Here is a 17,564-nt window from a genome sequence, read left to right as displayed (position 1 = left end):
GTAACTTACAGTCCCTCACGGAGGGCACTGGAGTTTACGACCCTCTCTAGAGACATTCTATTTGCTGCTGCTTTTACACACCATGCATTCTCAAACACCGTATCCCGTCCCGTCGTCCCGTCCCCGCCCCGCCTTTCACTTTGCCTAGAAAGTTCTTTGCTTTTTCTAAAACCACTTCTCATTCTCGAATTCAACGTTTCCATGTCTTCCCAGTCAACTGTGCCACCGCAGAACTCTGGCCCTGCTTCCAATAAAACCTTAGCCTCGGCGTGTGCAGCTTCCTCCGGCGCAGTAACGGTTTCTTTCAACCAGTGACCCATGGCTACCTCGTCTTGTCGAGCCCAGCTCCACGACTGGGGGCGAGCGTCCAACCCCTGGCGTTCGGGACGCGTTGCCGAACTTTTCGGAGGTCGGGAGTGAAGGCAAAATCCAGACGCCAAGTGACAGGCGTCTAGTGCCGAAGTAGGCGGGCAACCGGAGAGGAGCGGACCCCGACGCCGCCATCCTCCCAGAGGACTGGACTTCCGACTCTCGCGAAACCCGCCGAGACTTGCGGGTTGCTTTCTTCCAATACAAGCGGCCACACAGCAAGCGTGAAACTTGCAGTTCCGGGTCAGTGTCCCGGAAGCGGAAGCGCGGTCTCCGTGCTGTCAAAGTTGTAGGGTTCCTCGGTCCCGCGAAGGCTCGTCCAGGTCCCTCTCTGGCTTTGGAGCGCTTCCCCCGTGAAGGGTGGGAGCGCCGGCACGGACCAGCGAGATGAGCACCATGTTTGCAGACACGCTGCTCATTGTTTTTATCTCCGTGTGCACCGCGCTGCTCGCCGAGGGTGAGAGGGGCTGCTCCTTAGACGTTCGATTAGGCTCAGGGTGGAAGGGCACAGGGGTCCCCTCGCGCCCCGCGAGGGAAGATTGGGAGCCTCACTTCCTGCGGCCTGCATAGTCTGCTGCAAAAAATCCTGGGCGCTTCCTCGAGAAAAGCGTGAGGATACTGTGGTGGAATCTAATTTCCTTTGACATATTTGTGGATATGTTAAAAAATAAGTAACATGTTTTGATCTGACTTTGGAAGAGGTTAATTACTGATATAGAGCAAAATGTTGAAATCCTTTTGTCTCCATCAGTAACAATTAGAGATAGTTTGTTGTGACCATTCCAATAATTCCTCATTTGCATGTTCCTTTTAATATTTTAGGAATAACGTGGGTCCTGGTTTACAGGACCGACAAGTATAAGAGATTGAAGGCAGAAGTGGAAAAACAAAGTAAAAAATGTGAGTATGATACGTGTTGGTGGTTTCAGTTAAATTCATTGAGTGCATGTTCACAGTAACTTTTTTGATTTTTCGAGACAGGGTTTCTCAGTAGCTATGAAGCCAGTCTTGAAATTCGCTCTGTAGACCAGGCTGACCTCAAACTCACAGAGATCCGCCTGCCTCTGCCTCCCCAGTGCTGGAGTCAAAGGTGTGTGGCACACATTGCATAGTAACTATTTTAGGAGCACCAACTGATGCTAAGAATATTTAAAAATAGTTCAGTGTACTTGGTTGGGGCACACGCTGAAATCTTGGCACTCAGAAGATCAAGACAGAATTGTGAGTTCCAAGCCATCGTGGGCTACATAGAAACAGCAGTCTCACATTACAGATAAAAACCATAATCCAACTTGGTAAAAATAGAATTCGAAGATGATAGGGTTTCTGTGTTACAGTCCTGGCTGTCCTGGAACTCCCTTTGTAGACCAGGCTGACCTCGACCTCACAGAGATCCGACTGCTTCTGCCTCCTGAGTGCTGGGATTAAAGGTGTTTACTACCACCACCTGGCTTGAAATCAAAAACTTTTGTGCATTGTCATTAATAAAGCTGAAAGGAATCTGTGTGTGGTGGAGCTCCACTGTCATCCCAACACTCAGAGATAGGGCAGGTGTGGTCTATGTAGTGAATTCCAGGCTAGCCAGACCTACATATTGAGACTCTGCCTAAGGGGGAAACAAAGCTGAAGGGGAAAGGGGGTCATGGCAGATGTATATGTGCAGTCTTCATGCTAAAGAAGAGGGCCTGTTCTGCTGTGAGGGACCATGGAAGCCTCCTGATGCAGGTGGTCCTATAGTCCCTTGTGGGCTAGTTAGAATGTAAATAGAGAAGAAGCCAGTGGAGAAATTCTAGGTAAAGGAAAAATCACATTAGTAAACATGGAGATTTTACTGTGTAAGTTGTGTTTGGAGAACTACAACTAAGGGCATTATGATTAGTCTCAGTGTGAGTGGTACCCTTTAGGGAAGCCAAGTTTCAGTTGGGTGAGAAAGTTGAAAAATGTTTGAAAAAAAATGATGAAAAGAGCTAAAATTCATTGCCTTTGAAGTAAAGCTAAAAATGAAACAGGGTACAACTTATCACATAAACAAGGCCTAGTATAGTTCAGGCAGGCCTCAGATTTATGATACTGCAACCTCAGCTCCCCAGTTACTGGGACTTGACTACTTGAATGATTCTTTTTGTTTGCCTTTTGTTTTTTTTGTTTTGTTTTGGTTTTTGTTTGTTTGTTTGTTTGTTTTGTTTTGTTTTCAGACAGGGTTTCTCTGTGTAACTCTGGCTGGCCTGTAACTCACTCTGTAGACCAGGCTGGCCTCAAACTCATGAGATTCAGCTGTCTCTGCCCCCCTGAATGCTGGGAATAAAGGTGTGTGCCATCTCCCCTTGCCTTTTTTGAATGATTCTTTATAGGCACAATTGGTATGCAGTATTCTGTTTTGTTTTCTGAGGTGGGTCTCATTTAGCCCTGGTTGGCCTTGAACTCACTGTAGCTAAGAATGACTTTGAACTGATTGTCCTGACTACCTTCCAAGGGATGGAATTACAACCATTCACAACCACAGCTAGCTTGTTTTCTTAGAATTCCTACAGCTATCTTTATTCTCATTTCCTTACATCTTTGTAAGATTTTTTTTTAATTTTAGACAGGATCTTTTTTTTTTTTTAAGATTTATTTATTTATTGTGTACACAGTGTTCAGCTGTTCAGCCTCCTTGTATGCCCGCAGGCCAGAGAGGGCACCAGATCTCATTATAGATGGTTGTGAGCCAACATGTGGTTGCTGGGAATTGAACTCGGGACCTCCAGAAGATCAGCCAGGGCTCTTAACCTCTGAGCTATCTCTCCAGCCCTAGACAGGATCTTTTTTGTTTTGTTTTGTTTTGTTTTGTTTTGAGACAGGGTTTCTCTGTAACTTTGGGGCTTGTAGATCAGGCTGGCATCGAACTCTTGGAGATCCTCCTGTCTCTGCCTCCTGAGTCCTGGGATTAAAGGTATGTGCCACCACTGCCTGCCATTAGGCAGGATCTTAGGTAGGCCAGGCTAGCTTTGAACTCTGTTTAGCTGAGGTTAACCTTGAACTTCTGATCCTCCCATTTCTGCTTACTAAGTGCTAGCATTGCAGGTATGCGCTATCGCATCCAGTTTTGGGGGTGCTGGGGATTGTACTCAGGGCTTTGCGAGTGATAAGTAAGCCCACTCTACCAGCCGAGGTATATTCCTTGCCTCTCTTTCCATTTCTTCCCCCTTAACTGATCTTACTCGAGGGGCTGGAGCATAGTGCTGTGATGGAGTTTGTGCCTAGCACATTCAAAGCCTTGAATTCAGCCTTCCGCAGTAGTTCACATAGTAACCGCTGTGGTTGGTTATATAAACGTCTCCACCTTATGGGACAGGAGATTCAGACACAGAAAGCTAATGATAGACTTACATCACAAGAAAACAAAGAACTGGAGACTAAACTCAGACTTTTGTTTTGAAGCCTAGACTTCTACAATTACAGTTCACCGTTCTTTATTCAGTGTTGATAATGGCGGCTCACCATATCTAAGACCATTGTATTTACCGTCACAAACAGGACTCTCTTCCAGGATTTTCTTACCTTGGGGAAATCCAAAAATCTTTTAAAAAGTCATAAGATTTCTTTGTTGCTTGCTTCTACTTTCTAGCATAAAAATGCTACTTAGGGCAGAGTTTTTTTTTTTTTTTTCAGCGTAACTTTCTTGTAATTCATCTGTGATAAAGCATCTTTTTAAATATGTAGTTTTATGTGTTTATTTTTACAGTAGAAAAGAAGAAGGAAACTATAACAGAGTCAGCTGGCCGACAACAAAAAAAGAAGATAGGTGAGATAGTAACCTAAATGAAACTTAAAATTTTTATTATCTTTTTATTTTTGACATATTTTTAATTAGAGTGATATCACTTTACCCCTTTTCCTTCCTACAGCCCCTCCCAGATACCCTCTCTAGAACCCTTCCCTGCCCCCATGCTCAAATTGATAGTTTCTATTCTTTATTATTGTTACACACATGTATGTCTATGCATGTATAAGTATCTAACTACATTCTGTTTTGTCTGTTTTTGTTGTTTGTGTGTATATGGTTTCAAAGCTGACTAGTTTGTATTGGATAAACAGTAAGGGGGCTCATTCCTGAGCAAAGCTTGTTCTCCCTCTCCCATTAGTTGCCTAGTCATTTAGTTCTTTGTCTAGGGGGTGGGACACTGTGACATTTTCTCCCTTCCATGTTCATGTGTAGAAGGAATGGCGAGCAGGTCTGCTTTTTGTCCCGCCTGGATCCTGCATGGCTAGCTTTATGCCTGAAATAACAACACACAAATTGTATTCATTTAAACACTGCCAGGCCCATTATATCTAGCCTCTTCTTGGCTAATTCTCATATCTTATATATATATATATATATATCTTATATATATCATATAACATTTCTATTAATGTATGTAGCACCACGAGGTGGTGGCTTACTGCGAAGATTCTAACCTGCATCCATCTCGGAGAGGGGAGCTATGGCATCTGCCTCATTGCCTTCCTCCCAGCATTCTGTTCTGTCTACTCCGCCCACCTAATTTTCTGCCCTATTAAAAGGCCAAGGCAGTCTCTATTAACCAATGAAAGTAACACATAGACAGAAGACCCACCTACATTCACATCTATTGATACCCCATTGTTCTGGTCTTGTTTATGCAGCCATTTCTAGAAGAGACTGTTTAACAGCAGACTTCCTGGTCCTCTGGCTCTTACAATCTTTTCGCTCCCTCTTTTGTGATGTTCCCTGAGCATAGATGCAGGAGTTGTGATGTCGATGTAGTCGCTGGGATCAGGTTCTCCATGATCTGTTGATCTCTGCATTGTGTCCAGCTGTGGTTTTCTGTGTTGGTCTTCATTTGCTGCAGAGCAGCTGCTTTGATGCGGGTGGTGGCTGCACCTACCTGTGGTCTAAGGATAAGATGCAGAGTGTAGTAAGGAACTATGCTGGCCTAACAAAGTGGCAGTAGTAGATTTTTTTTCAAGCTTTTATTATGTGAGCCTCCATGTGGATGCTGAGAAGTAAACATAGGTCCTTTGGAAGACCAACCAGCGCTCTTGACTGCTGAGCCGTCTCTCTAGCTCCAGTAGTCTTTGCTGTGACCGCACTAGCTCCAGGAAGTCGGCTAGGTTTCTAAGCATGATTTTCCTCTTATTTAGTAAGCCTTGAGTCCAATCAGACAGCTGTTGGTTATCATCAATCTTTGAGCGCCACTTAGAGCACTTTTATTTAAATGGGAATATTTTGGCACTCTTCTATATTTAAACATTCTGTTAGTACAAAGTAAGTACTTACTTTGCACTTATTCACTTCATTTTGTTGAATGATATTGAAACAAAATGCTTTTATAATCTCCAGACAGTGTTAATTTATTCAAGAATTATGCTGTGTTCAATACTTTGTACTAACCAGTTTATTAATTCTTTTCAGAGAGACAAGAAGAGAAACTAAAGAACAACAATCGAGATCTGTCAATGGTGAGAGTCCAGAGAACCACATAAGCTGTTTGTTTGTTTTTTTAAGCAAAAGTCCTATTTGCATCAAATGCATTGCATTTTTGTTTTTTGTTTGTTTTTTGTTTTGAGACAGTGTTTCTTTATGTAGCCATTGCTGTCCTGCAATTTGCTTTGTAGACCAGGCTGGCCTCGAACTCAGAGATCCTCCTGCCTCTGCCTCCTGAATGCTGGGATTAAAGGTGTGTGCTGCCACTCTCGGCTACATTTAAGTTCTTTGGCTGATTTAAGTTCTTACAATTTATCACTTTTCAGGGGTGTAAGTAATAATAATAGGTATTATTGGACTAAGTAGAAAAAAATGTGCTGCCACATTTAAACTTCATTTTGAAGCTGCCATGGTGGTGCATACCTTTAATTCCAGCACTCAGAAGCAGAAGCAGTGGAATCTCTCTGAGTTCCAGGCCTTTCAGGGTTCCATGGGGATACCTTGCCTCAAAGAAACAAACAAGCACCACCACCCCGACATACACACACACTCAAAACCCTTCATTTTAACAGTTTGGTTATAAAGGCTGCTTTGAGGAGTTATATTTGTTTCCTTCAGAAGTGTCTTGCCCTTTTTTCCCCCTGCACTGATATATCCAAGTTTTCGTATGCAGTGCAGTGATGAGCACAAACAGTCACAGAGATAAAATGCCGGCACAAATAACATGTGCAGTTGTTTCCATCACTTAGGATACAGTAGTTACTATGACACACATGTCTCGTTTTTTTTGTTTTGGTTTGTTTTGTTCTGTTCTGTTTTGTTCTTTCGAAACAGGGTTTCTCTGTGTGTCTTTGGAGCCTGTCCTAGAACTTGCTCTGTAGACCAGGCTGACCTCTAATTCACAAAGATCCTCATGTCTCTACCTCCTGAGTGCTGGGATTAAACACATGCGCCACCACCGCTCTGCTCATGTCTTGCTTTTTAAAAAAGTTCTTTTTAAAGTTTTACTCTTTTTTAAATAACTATTATTACTTATTTTATGTGTATAGACATTTTACCTGCATGTGTTTCTATGTACCATGTGCATGCCTAGTGCCTTCAGATTTGAGTACTAGGAACTGAACCCAGATCCTGAGCAGCCAATGATCTTAACCACTGTTTCATATATCCAGCCCCTTTTTAGTTTTAAACACAATTATTTTTCCACCTGTGTTCATACTGAATCTGGGGTTTATGCTGTTTATATAGGGGTTGGCATGTTGTAAATATTTAAGAGTCATTGTTCATCGTACAAATGTGAGGAAAAGTGATTTCCTAGCCCTCTTACTCCTCACTTGACTCAGGACTGCCTTTAAGTTCTGTGTATTAAGCATGGCACATCTCAAGATACAGAGAGATCTTGGCTATGCTTCTTCATTTTCTAAAAATTCTTTTCTAGGATAACTATAATTTACAGATAGTACTTATTTTTCCTGACACATGGTCCTGCTGTGTACCCCTGGCTGGCCTGGAACTCACTTTCTAGACTAGGTTGGCCTCAAACTCAGAGAGATAAGTCTGCCTCTCCCTCCTTAGTGCTGCGGTTAAAGGTGTGTGGACCTGGCTACAGGAAGATATTTTATATTTTAGAAAGTGAGTTTTCTCACTTTTTAAAGCATGTTCTCACTTTTTAAAAGCATGTTCACTATTTGGAAATTATAAAAGATAAAATTGCCACTATCTGAAAACTACATCTTTATACTTGTTTTTTCTATATGTATTTATGGGATATGGAATTTAATAAGAATTTAGTTGCACGTAGCAGGATACCAAAATCACAGTGGTCTACCATGTTGCTTTCTTTCTGTTGCTCATGAAGTCAAGAGGTTGGCAGCCCTAAGCTTAGCATGCCCTCAGTCAAAATTCTCTTGTCTGATTGATGCTTTTCCTTGAGGCATTTTGTTCTTCATTCCAGCCACCCCAGCCCAGCCCTTGAAAAAAATCCTACGAATATTCAAGTGTGTCATTTTAAAAAGTGCTTTTCAGATCTGGGTATTGTGGTTGTACGTGTCTATGATCCTCAGCAGGTTTAGGCAGTCAGTGAGATCAAGAATTCAAAACCAGCCTTGGCAACATAATAATCAGACTTTATCATAATAATAAGAGAACATAGATCCCAGTGAACACTTGTTATTACTGACTGGCCATAAAGGGGCCGCAGAGCTATCCCAGTTCACACAAGTAAGGAGAGGAGAAACTGAGGTGGAAGAAGAGCTTTTGGCCAAGGAGAACTTTTTGTTTTTCATTTGTTTGTTTTTGAGACAGGGTCTCACTGTGTAGCCCTGTCTGACGTCAAACTAACAGATCAACATGTGTCTGCGTCCCAGTGTATGCCACCACACTCAGTGGAAACCTTTTAAGAGAAATTACATGACACTTCAATTTTGGGAGTATGCCTTATTTATTTCTTTATTTTTAGTGTGAAATGATTTTTTTTTTTTTTTGCTTTCCTTATAGGTACGAATGAAATCCATGTTTGCAATTGGCTTTTGTTTTACTGCCTTAATGGGAATGTTTAATTCCATGTGAGTAACCCTTTATCTTCTTCTGCCTAATACATGTTATTCTATGTTTGTATGCAAATGAGCGTAAGACTTTTAGCAATACTTTGTCAGAATTTTAAAGTTATAGCCTCATATTTGGAAAGCTGAAGCCATAGTATTCTGAGTTTGAGGCCTGCCTAGAATTTCATAGCCAAATCTTCTCTCAAAAGTAATGGAAGAAAGAAAACCAAAATTTCACAATTAAAAACGAAGTTACAAGAATAGTAAATCTGTTATCCAGATTTACAGTTATTATTTCACCTCAATTGTTTTTTCTCATATACATTATTGTTTTTCCTAATAAACATTATTCACATATTAAAAAACCCTTTTCATTGTATCTTTTGTACATGGTACTATGTCACAAGTATATACTGTACATTAAGCGTATTTCCCCTATACTGTTCACCGTTTTTGTTTGTTTGCTTTTTGTTTATTGAGACAGATTTTCTCTATGTAGCCTTGGCTGTCCTGAAATTCACTTTGTAGACCAAACTGGCCTCGAACTCACAGATATCCACCTGTCTCTGCCTCTTGAGTGCTGGGATTAAAGGCTTGTGCCACCACCACCCTACTTCCTACAGAGATTTTTTTATGAATATATAATGTGCTTTGAGCATATCCTCCCATCATATGTCTTTAATAATCATCTGAGAATATGTAGTAGGCTTCATGCTTCTGTACCTATAACTACTCATGCCTGTTAAAGCGCATGTGTGAAGGTCAGAGGACGACTTAGAGGAATCTGTTCCTTCTTTCCATCAGATAGGTCCAGGGATTTGAACTCAGGTTTTCAGGTGTGATGGCAAGTGCCTTTACCCTCTGGGCCATGTTGCCATCCTATTTTTTTTTAAAAAATAACTTCGAGACCAGCCTGGTCTACAAGAGCTAGTTCCAGGACAGGCTCCAAAGCCACAGAGAAACCCTGTCTCGAAAAATCAAAAAAAAAAAAAAAAAAAAAAAAAAAAAAAAAAAAAAAAAAAAACTTCAAAATAATTATCTAAATAAAAATTTTATTTTAAAAGAATACAGTCATATAGTACTTCTCAACCTATGGGTCATGACCCCTGGATTCCAATGATCCTTTCACAGAAAAGATCTAAGATCATCAGAAAATACAGATATTTACATTATGATTTATAATTGTAACAAAGTTACAGTTATAAAGTAGTAACAAAATAATTTTATGGTTGGGGTCACCACAACATGAAGAACTGTATTAAAGGGGTGCAGCATTAGGAAGGTTGAGAACCACTGACATATTTTTGTGGGCTTTTTGGTTTTTTTGAGACAGAGTTTCTCTGTCTAACCCTGGCTGGCTTTCCTAGAACTCATTTTGTAGACCAAGCTGGCCTTGAACTCAAGAAATCCTCCTGCCTCTCTGCCTCTCAACTGCTGGGACTAAAGAGTGTGCCACTAGTCCAGGCTCATAATAACTTTTTAAACCTACTTAATAGGGAGAACATTTATTTTTTAGATATAAACTTAGGCTTATATAATTCAATGTGCTCTTCTTTTTAAATTGCTTACTAATATGCTTCTCCAAACTGAAGGTATTCATATAAAAATGTTTTGACTCTTAAAATAGTCTTAACAACTATAATCTTGTTCAGCGATGAGGTACTGTTGTTTAAACAAGCATGTAGCAGACCGGAGCAATTATGGTACTGCTTTGACAGAACTAGATAAACATCCAGAGTTCACCTGAACTACAGCATGTCAATAGAATTGCCCTGGCTTTCTTGTCTCCTTACCTCTCGCTCTCTTTTCTCAAGCTTCCTTTTTATCTCTTCTTCTGTTTTTTCTTCATTTGTTTCAGTGCTATCACAATTTTACAGGAAGGCTAGGCCGTAGTGGTGCACACACTCAGGAGGCAGAGGCATCATCTCTGAGTTCGAGGCCAGCCTGGTCTCCAGAGTTCCAGGACAGCCAGAGCTACACAGAGAAGCCCTGTCTCAAAAAACAAACAAACCAAACAATTTATAGGAAGAGAAATAAGACAATGATACATTGATGCATATTATGATAGAAATGTGTGGAGGTATACTAGGGAAGGAAGAAGAAAGTGGTTATTTTTATCTAGGTGAGGGATTTAAAGAAAGTAAAATTCCTAGCCAGACATGATGGCACATGACTTTAATATCCCAGCACTGGGCAGGCAGATGCAGGCAGATCTCTGTGAATTCAAGGCCTACCTGCTCTATGTAGTGAGTACAAGTCAGCCAGAGCTACATAGTGAGACCTTAACTCAAAAACAAAACAAAAAATCCCCACAAATTCTCCTTAGATAATCATTCTTGGAATCATAGGCCTTTAGAAGTGGAAGGCATTGGGTAACTTTCCAGGGTATCTAAAAATCCCCACGATGTCTTTTATTATATTTCCCCCATTTATTGTTTTTGTGTATGGTAATGAAGGGCACACCATGGTATTCGTTTGGATGCTGAAGGACAACTTTCAAGAACTGATTCACAGCTTCAACTATACAGCGAGACCCTGTTTCCAAGAGGAAAAACAGCACCCAACATTAGACTAAGAAAGGGAAGGTGCATACTCGTAGTGCTAGGGAAGCAGCTGGAATGCCAAAGGGTGCTTTCTTTCCAAGTTGCTCCTCTTCTTGACTTGATTTCATTCAGTGGAAATAAAAGGTTAGAACTAGGAAGCTGTAGGCAATGCTCTAGCAATTAACTTGAAAATTTTAGTTCTATAAAAGGAGCATAATGTTTCCTGAGAGCCATACTTTGTGAACGGGTTTTCAGGTCTGAAAAATAATTCCTGGGGCTGAGTTGGTAGAGTGCTTGCTTGCCTGGCATGTGGAAGGTCCTAGGTTTACCACCTAGCACTGCATGAACTGGGCCTGGTAGCCTATGCCTGCAATCCCAGCACTTGGGAGGTGGAGGCAGTAGGTTCAGAGTTGTCTAGGGTTGCCTAGGCTAAATTTGACTGTTATTTAAAATGAAAATTGTTCCTTTCCTGAATCCAAATACGCTTCCCTGTACCTCTACTCATGAGTAGCAGTCTTGCCCTGGATTTGCAAAGCTTAAGTGAATTTAAGGAAACAATCTACCTTGCCCCAACTCCTTTCCTTTCTTAGGTTGGACACAATGTTTAGCTGTTTCTAATAAAATCTCCTAGTTCTTTTTTTTTTTTTTTTTTTTTTTTTTTTTGGTTTTTCGAGACAGGGTTTCTCTGTGGCTTTGGAGCCTGTCCTGGAACTAGCTCTTGTAGACCAGGCTGGTCTCGAACTCACAGAGATCCGCCTGCCTCTGCCTCCCGAGTGCTGGGATTAAAGGCGTGCGCCACCACCGCCCGGCTAAAATCTCCTAGTTCTATGTTAAAAAAATACTACAAGTAAGTCTTTGCCAAGGAGCTCAAGAAATCTCTACAGCTGGATGGTAGTAGAACACACCTTTAATCTCAGCACTCAGGAGGCAAAGGCAGGTGGATCTCTGAGTTCACTATCAGCCTGGTCTACAGAGGGAGTTCTGGAACAGCCAGGGACACACAGAGAAACTGTCTCAAAAAACACCAACAACAAAGAAAGAAAGAGAAAGAGAGATGGAGATATCCTTGCAGCGGGAGAGTTTTCATAATAATCCCAAGATGTTACTCACATTCACTCCCATTGCCTCCTGAGCGTGCTGTGGATTTTATCAGTTTGCAGCATCCTGAAGACTAAGAGAATTGTGAACCCAACAGTTTCCTATGAAACCAAACATTAAATTCCAATCTATTATGAGTTCTTTGTTTTAGAATATATTTTACCCAAAATACTTTTTAAAGCTTTAAAAGATTTAATTTTTTTTTTGAGGTTGAATATTTATTCAGGGGAGTTATGAATGGGGAAGGGGGAGAGAGAGAGACAAAGAGAGAGACAGAGAGAGAGACAGAGAAGGGGAAGCAGAGAAGTGGGGAGAGAGGCAGAAGCGAAGCTGCCTCTCTGAGAGGAAGATGGAAAAGAGAGATTTAATTTTTTTTAAACTTAAAAAAAATTGTTTGTATATGGTGGGAGAGTTGCCTGTCCGGAAGTCAGAGGACAATTTGCAGGCGATTCTCTCCTTTGTCATGTGGGTTACAGGATGGAACTCAGGTCATCAGGCTTGGCAGCAGGCACCTTTACATAAGGAGCCATCTTGCTGGCCCCTAAAAGTTACTTTTCATTAAAATTTGCATGTTCACTTGTGGGTGATACTTATGGGTGTTTGCCTGCATGTATGCGCCTTGTGCAAACATGATGTCTGCAGAGGTAAGGTGACATCTCTTGGAACTGGAGTTATAGACTGTTGTGAGCCATAATGTGAGTGATGGGAACTGAACTCTGGTCACCTGGAAGAGCAGCAAGTGATGGCAACTGCTGAGCCATTTCTTCAGCCCCCCCACCCTTTCTTTTCTTTCTCTCTCTCTCTTTTTTTTGGGGGGGGGGGTGATAGGATTTTTCTGTATTACCAGCTCTGGCTGTCCTGGAACTCACTCTATAAATCAGGCTGGCCTTGAACTCACAGAGATCTACCTGCTTCTGCCTCTTGAGTGCTGGAATTAAAGGTGTGCACCACCATGCCTGGCTTAGTTCAATTTTTAATGTAGCATATATTAATAGCTATAGTTGGCACAATAAAAGTCTGCTGGGTCCTCTATAATTTGACAGGTTCTGTTCTTCATACCAGAAGCATGGAGAACCACTTGTTTAGAGAGCACTGGTTAGCCTGGATCCTTTCCCACATCACTGCACTTTCAGCCTTTGTCAAAGTGTTCTAGCTGTGCCCAGATGTTTTTCTAAACATAACAGTTCTTTGTTTTTATTTTTCCATTTTAGATTTGATGGTAGAGTGGTGGCAAAGCTCCCCTTCACCCCTCTTTCTTACATCCAAGGGTTGTCTCATCGAAACCTGCTGGGCGACGACACCACAGACTGCTCCTTCATCTTCCTGTACATTCTCTGTACTATGTCAATCCGACAAGTGAGTATTCGTACCCTGCATTTTATATGTATAGCCTTCCTTTCTGTCCGTGCTCAAGCTCGCTGTACTTCTGAAATGCTGGGAATGCTTATCTGGGCTACTGAGTTCTTTCAGTTGCTCGTTTTAGAATTCTAGTGTATTGTTTACAACTATATTAAATGCCTGAAAATCTAGATTACCGACTTTAGGGAAAGCAAAAGGAAGCTTTAGTGTCCAAGGCTGAGAGCAGCACAGAATATGGGGTGACTTGCTTTCACTGCTGCTCTGAGTGTCAAGGTTAAGTTCCCCGCAGTAGCACGACATCTTAGTCTGCCCGCTCAGCATCTTGTTTCTACAAGCAATTTTTCCTTTCCATTTTTCTCCTTCATTTCAGTAAACCTGTCATTTAAAAGCCATCAGAGTTTTTAAACTGGTTTTTATTCTCAAAAATGACAAGGACTCATTTAATTGACCCCTGTCCCTGCAGAATAACTGAGCAAAGATTCCTTGTATGTTTTGTCTAGAATTATATTGCTATGTTTGTTGGCTGGACAAGTGTGGTATCGTTATGTGTTCTCAAATGTCTTATTTCAAATTGTTCTTATTTCTCAGAATCCTTCGTCTAGTGCTAAATACATTGTAGGTGCCAAGGAAATATTGTCAGTTTTTGTTGTTTTTAATTTTATTTTTTGAGACAATCTTATATATCTCAAGTTGGCGTTAAATGCCTAATCCTCCTGCCTGTACTTCCCAAGTGCTGTGATTACAGGCATATGCCTTCACACCTGGCTTTTAATGCCCAAATTTTAAAAACTGGGAATTGGTCAGGTATGGTGGCACATGCCTTTAACCCCAACACTCAGGAGGCAGAGACAGGCAGAAGGAAGAAAGAAAAGAAAGAAGGGCGGGGGAGGGGGGCTGGAAAAAAAAAGAATCATGTTTTTGCCATGTTGTGGCAGTGGTGGTATTCACCTTTAGAAGCAGAGGCAGGCAAATCTGAGTTCAGGTCATCCAAACCTGGTCTACAGAGCAAGCTTAGCCAAGGCTACATAGAGAGACCCTGTCTTGAAAAACAAAAACAGAAAAACCCTAGAAATTGGTAGCATATTACTGTTTTGTGCAGTGGCAATGTTTTTGTTTTTAATTTTTTTTTTTTTTGGTTTTTCGAGACAGGGTTTCTCTGTGGCTTTGGAGCCTGTCCTGGAACTAGCTCTTGTAGACCAGGCTGGTCTCGAACTCACAGAGATCCGCCTGCCTCTGCCTCCCGAGTGCTGGGATTAAAGGCGTGCGCCACCACCGCCCGGCTGTTTTTAATTTTTTTACACATATATGTGAAGTTAATTAATTTGATTTTTGGTTTTCAAGACAGGGTATCTTTGTGTAGCTTTGGATCCTGTCCTGGAACTTGCTCTGTAGACCAGGCTGGCCTCGAACTCACCATGATCCGCCTGCCTCTGCCTCCTGAGTGCCTCTCGGATTAAAGGTGTGCAACACTACTGCCCTGCTGTGAAGTTAATTATAAAAGTAATACAAATTCAGATATTTCTTTCTTTAGCCTGACCTACTAATTATTGGTCTTTCTAACTCATTCTAAAATTTTTCATTAAAATATGAGTTATATTGTATGCTACATATATTTAAATGCTTTGTGATAAAAGGGGTCCTTTAAGTTATGTTTGTTGCTTCATTATATTCTGAAAAGGGATTAAAGGGAGTTTGTACTTCTAAAGGAGCCTAAGTCTGGGCATTTTCTGTGTCTTAATTGCAACAGATAATGAAGGAGTAATGAAGGATAGGTAGTTGAGGTGTATAAAACTGTCTACACTGAATATCATTTGTTAAGCAGAATTTTAGCCTAGTAAGGGTGGTGGAAGAGAACCCACTAGACTAAGAATCAATTGTGTAGGTTTAAATTATAACTTTTTTGAGATAGGTCTAATGTGGCTCAGGCTGGCCTTGAACTCTCGATCCTCCATCCTTCACCTCCTGAGCACTGGAGTTACAGATGTGTGCCACCACATCCACTTCACCTCTGCTCTCAGCTTAGCTTTGTTGTTCTGGAGCATCCGTATGCCTTTTCAGAGTTTAGTTTCTTCACATACCAAATGAAGGAATTGAGAAGAGAAAGGAGATAATCCCTGAGGTTTTTCTTAAAAAATGCTGGGTCACTGTTGGCCTTTACTTCACCTTGGCTCACTCATAAGCCTTCTCCATTCTTGTTAAAGCATATGCCAATTGATTTTCTAGTCAGCTGTCTGTTCATGAGTGCTCTTTAGCACACCCACGCCTGTCTGCTCCAAGAGTCCATTGTTTTCCAAAACTTGTTTATACTGGTTTTGCTTGTTATTGTTGTTATGTAATTAAATTTAATGTTATATTAGCCAAAGAAATCAGAACATAAAATACTTATTTTTTTTGTAGGATCTTCTTCAGTACTTTTTATAAAACTAAATAGTTTTTTTTCTTAAAAAAAAAAAAACTATTTGTTGCATTAGATACTGTTGACAGAAGTTTCTGTCCCACTACCAGCTTCCAAATAAATACACTGAGGTTTATATTACTTATAAATGCTTGGCCAATAGCCCAGGCTTGTTACTAACTAGCTCTTACTTTTTAAGTTAACCCATAGGCCTTATTTATGCTCAGCCACATGGTGGTACCTTTATTAACATCCCTTGCTCCCTCTGAGTCGGCCTGGCAACTCCTGACTCTGCCCTTTTTCCTCCCAGCCTTTTCCTAGTTTGACTCTCCTGTCTAACCTTATTCTGTTCAGCTTTTGGTCAGTCAGCTATTTATTCAACCAATCGCAGTGACATATATTCACACAGTGTAAAGGACTGTTCCACAACAAGATACAATTAAGATAAAGAAAAAGATGGAAAGGATGCATAAATATAAAAATTCGACAGGCAGTGGTGACTCACACCTTTAATCCCAGCTCTTGGGAGGCAGAAGCAAGCAGATCTCTCTGAGTTTGAGGCCAGCCTGATCTACAGAGTAAGTTCCAGGACAACCAGGGCTGTTACACAGAGAAACTCTGTCTTGAAAACAAACAAAAGGCCAGCTGTTTGGATTAGCAGACCCAGGTCCTGTCAAGTATGTACGGCTCTTACTTTTGTGATCTTCATTATTTATAAATATGGCATAGTCACCCTATTGCAGGTAACAGGTAAGTACTTTGAGTTTGTGTGCATTCTCATTGCTGAGAAGGGTGAAAAGCACTTTTTATGGCTTTTATTAAAATCAGTTATTAATGTGCTTGCTTTACAGAACATTCAGAAGATCCTTGGCCTTGCCCCTTCTCGAGCTGCCACCAAGCAGGCTGGTGGATTTCTTGGCCCCCCACCTCCTTCTGGAAAGTTTTCTTGAAAGAAAGCAGAATTCTTTATTTCCTGTCTACTTTCTAGACATTCATATTAGACTGCCAAGGCACCTGTCTACATTCTAGTTTTGAGTTATTTCTCAGCTTTTTGGATATGATCGGAATGAGAATGGCGTTTAACTAGTGGGCTAGCACTTTCAGTCATGATGACTTCTTTAGTAAGTGGACACATTAGTCAAATTTGGGTGATTTTTATGTAATCACAAAGATCATCTTCTATCACTTAAGTATTTCTATGGGACAATGATCAAGCCTGTGTATGTGCCATGTACCATAGAAGCAGACTGTCTAGACTTCTGTTAGACAGCTAGGAGGAAAAACAGTTGTGTAACAACTTAATAGGAAGTTCTTGTTGTTTTTTAAAAAGCCAAATATGTCACTTATGTTTGGTAACAAGCCAAATTTTTAGCTGTTTCATTTAGAGAGATATTTGATTTTTTTGAAAATTTAAATAAAATATTTTCTTTAATCTGAACATAAGGGTAAGCATTGGCCCAGAAGAGCAAAAAAAAAAAAAAAAAAAAATTGTCATGTGTTTCTTTACCAACCTTGTCTCATATGTTCAAAATATGGAATTGTCCTAGCGTGCAGTTTGAAAGTGTTCTAGTTTGCTTTCTGTTGCTTTGATAAAGATTGTGGTCAGAAGCAGCTTAGGGGGGAGGAAAGGATTTATTTCACCTTACACTTCCAGGTCACGGTTCATCACTGAGTGAAGAAATTCAAGAAAGGTTAGAATTCAAGCAGGATCCAAAGTAGACGCTATGGAAAAATGCTGCTTACCAGCTCACTCTCTGGCTTGCCTCAGCTAGCTCTTATACAGCCCTGGCCCACCCTATCTAGAAGACTCCACATTACAGAGGCCTGGA

At 40.9% G+C, this 17,564-nt stretch overlaps 1 protein-coding gene across 1 annotated transcript; it reads left to right on the top strand.

The window, feature by feature from the left end:
- Positions 1–617: 617 nt before the first annotated feature.
- Positions 618–17,173, top strand: Tmco1 (transmembrane and coiled-coil domains 1). Its single transcript, XM_038309492.1, has 7 exons — positions 618–826; positions 1,192–1,269; positions 4,094–4,153; positions 5,786–5,832; positions 8,294–8,361; positions 13,193–13,337; positions 16,587–17,173. Exons 1-7 carry the CDS (start codon positions 757–759, stop codon positions 16,683–16,685), a joined length of 567 nt encoding a protein of 188 aa, XP_038165420.1. The 5' UTR covers positions 618–756; the 3' UTR covers positions 16,686–17,173.
- Positions 17,174–17,564: the final 391 nt, after the last annotated feature.

Source organism: Arvicola amphibius, chromosome 12 (assembly GCF_903992535.2).
Source record: "Arvicola amphibius chromosome 12, mArvAmp1.2, whole genome shotgun sequence".
In the NCBI taxonomy this organism is placed as follows: domain Eukaryota; kingdom Metazoa; phylum Chordata; class Mammalia; order Rodentia; family Cricetidae; genus Arvicola; species Arvicola amphibius.
This window is presented reverse-complemented; position numbering and strand designations above follow the sequence as displayed.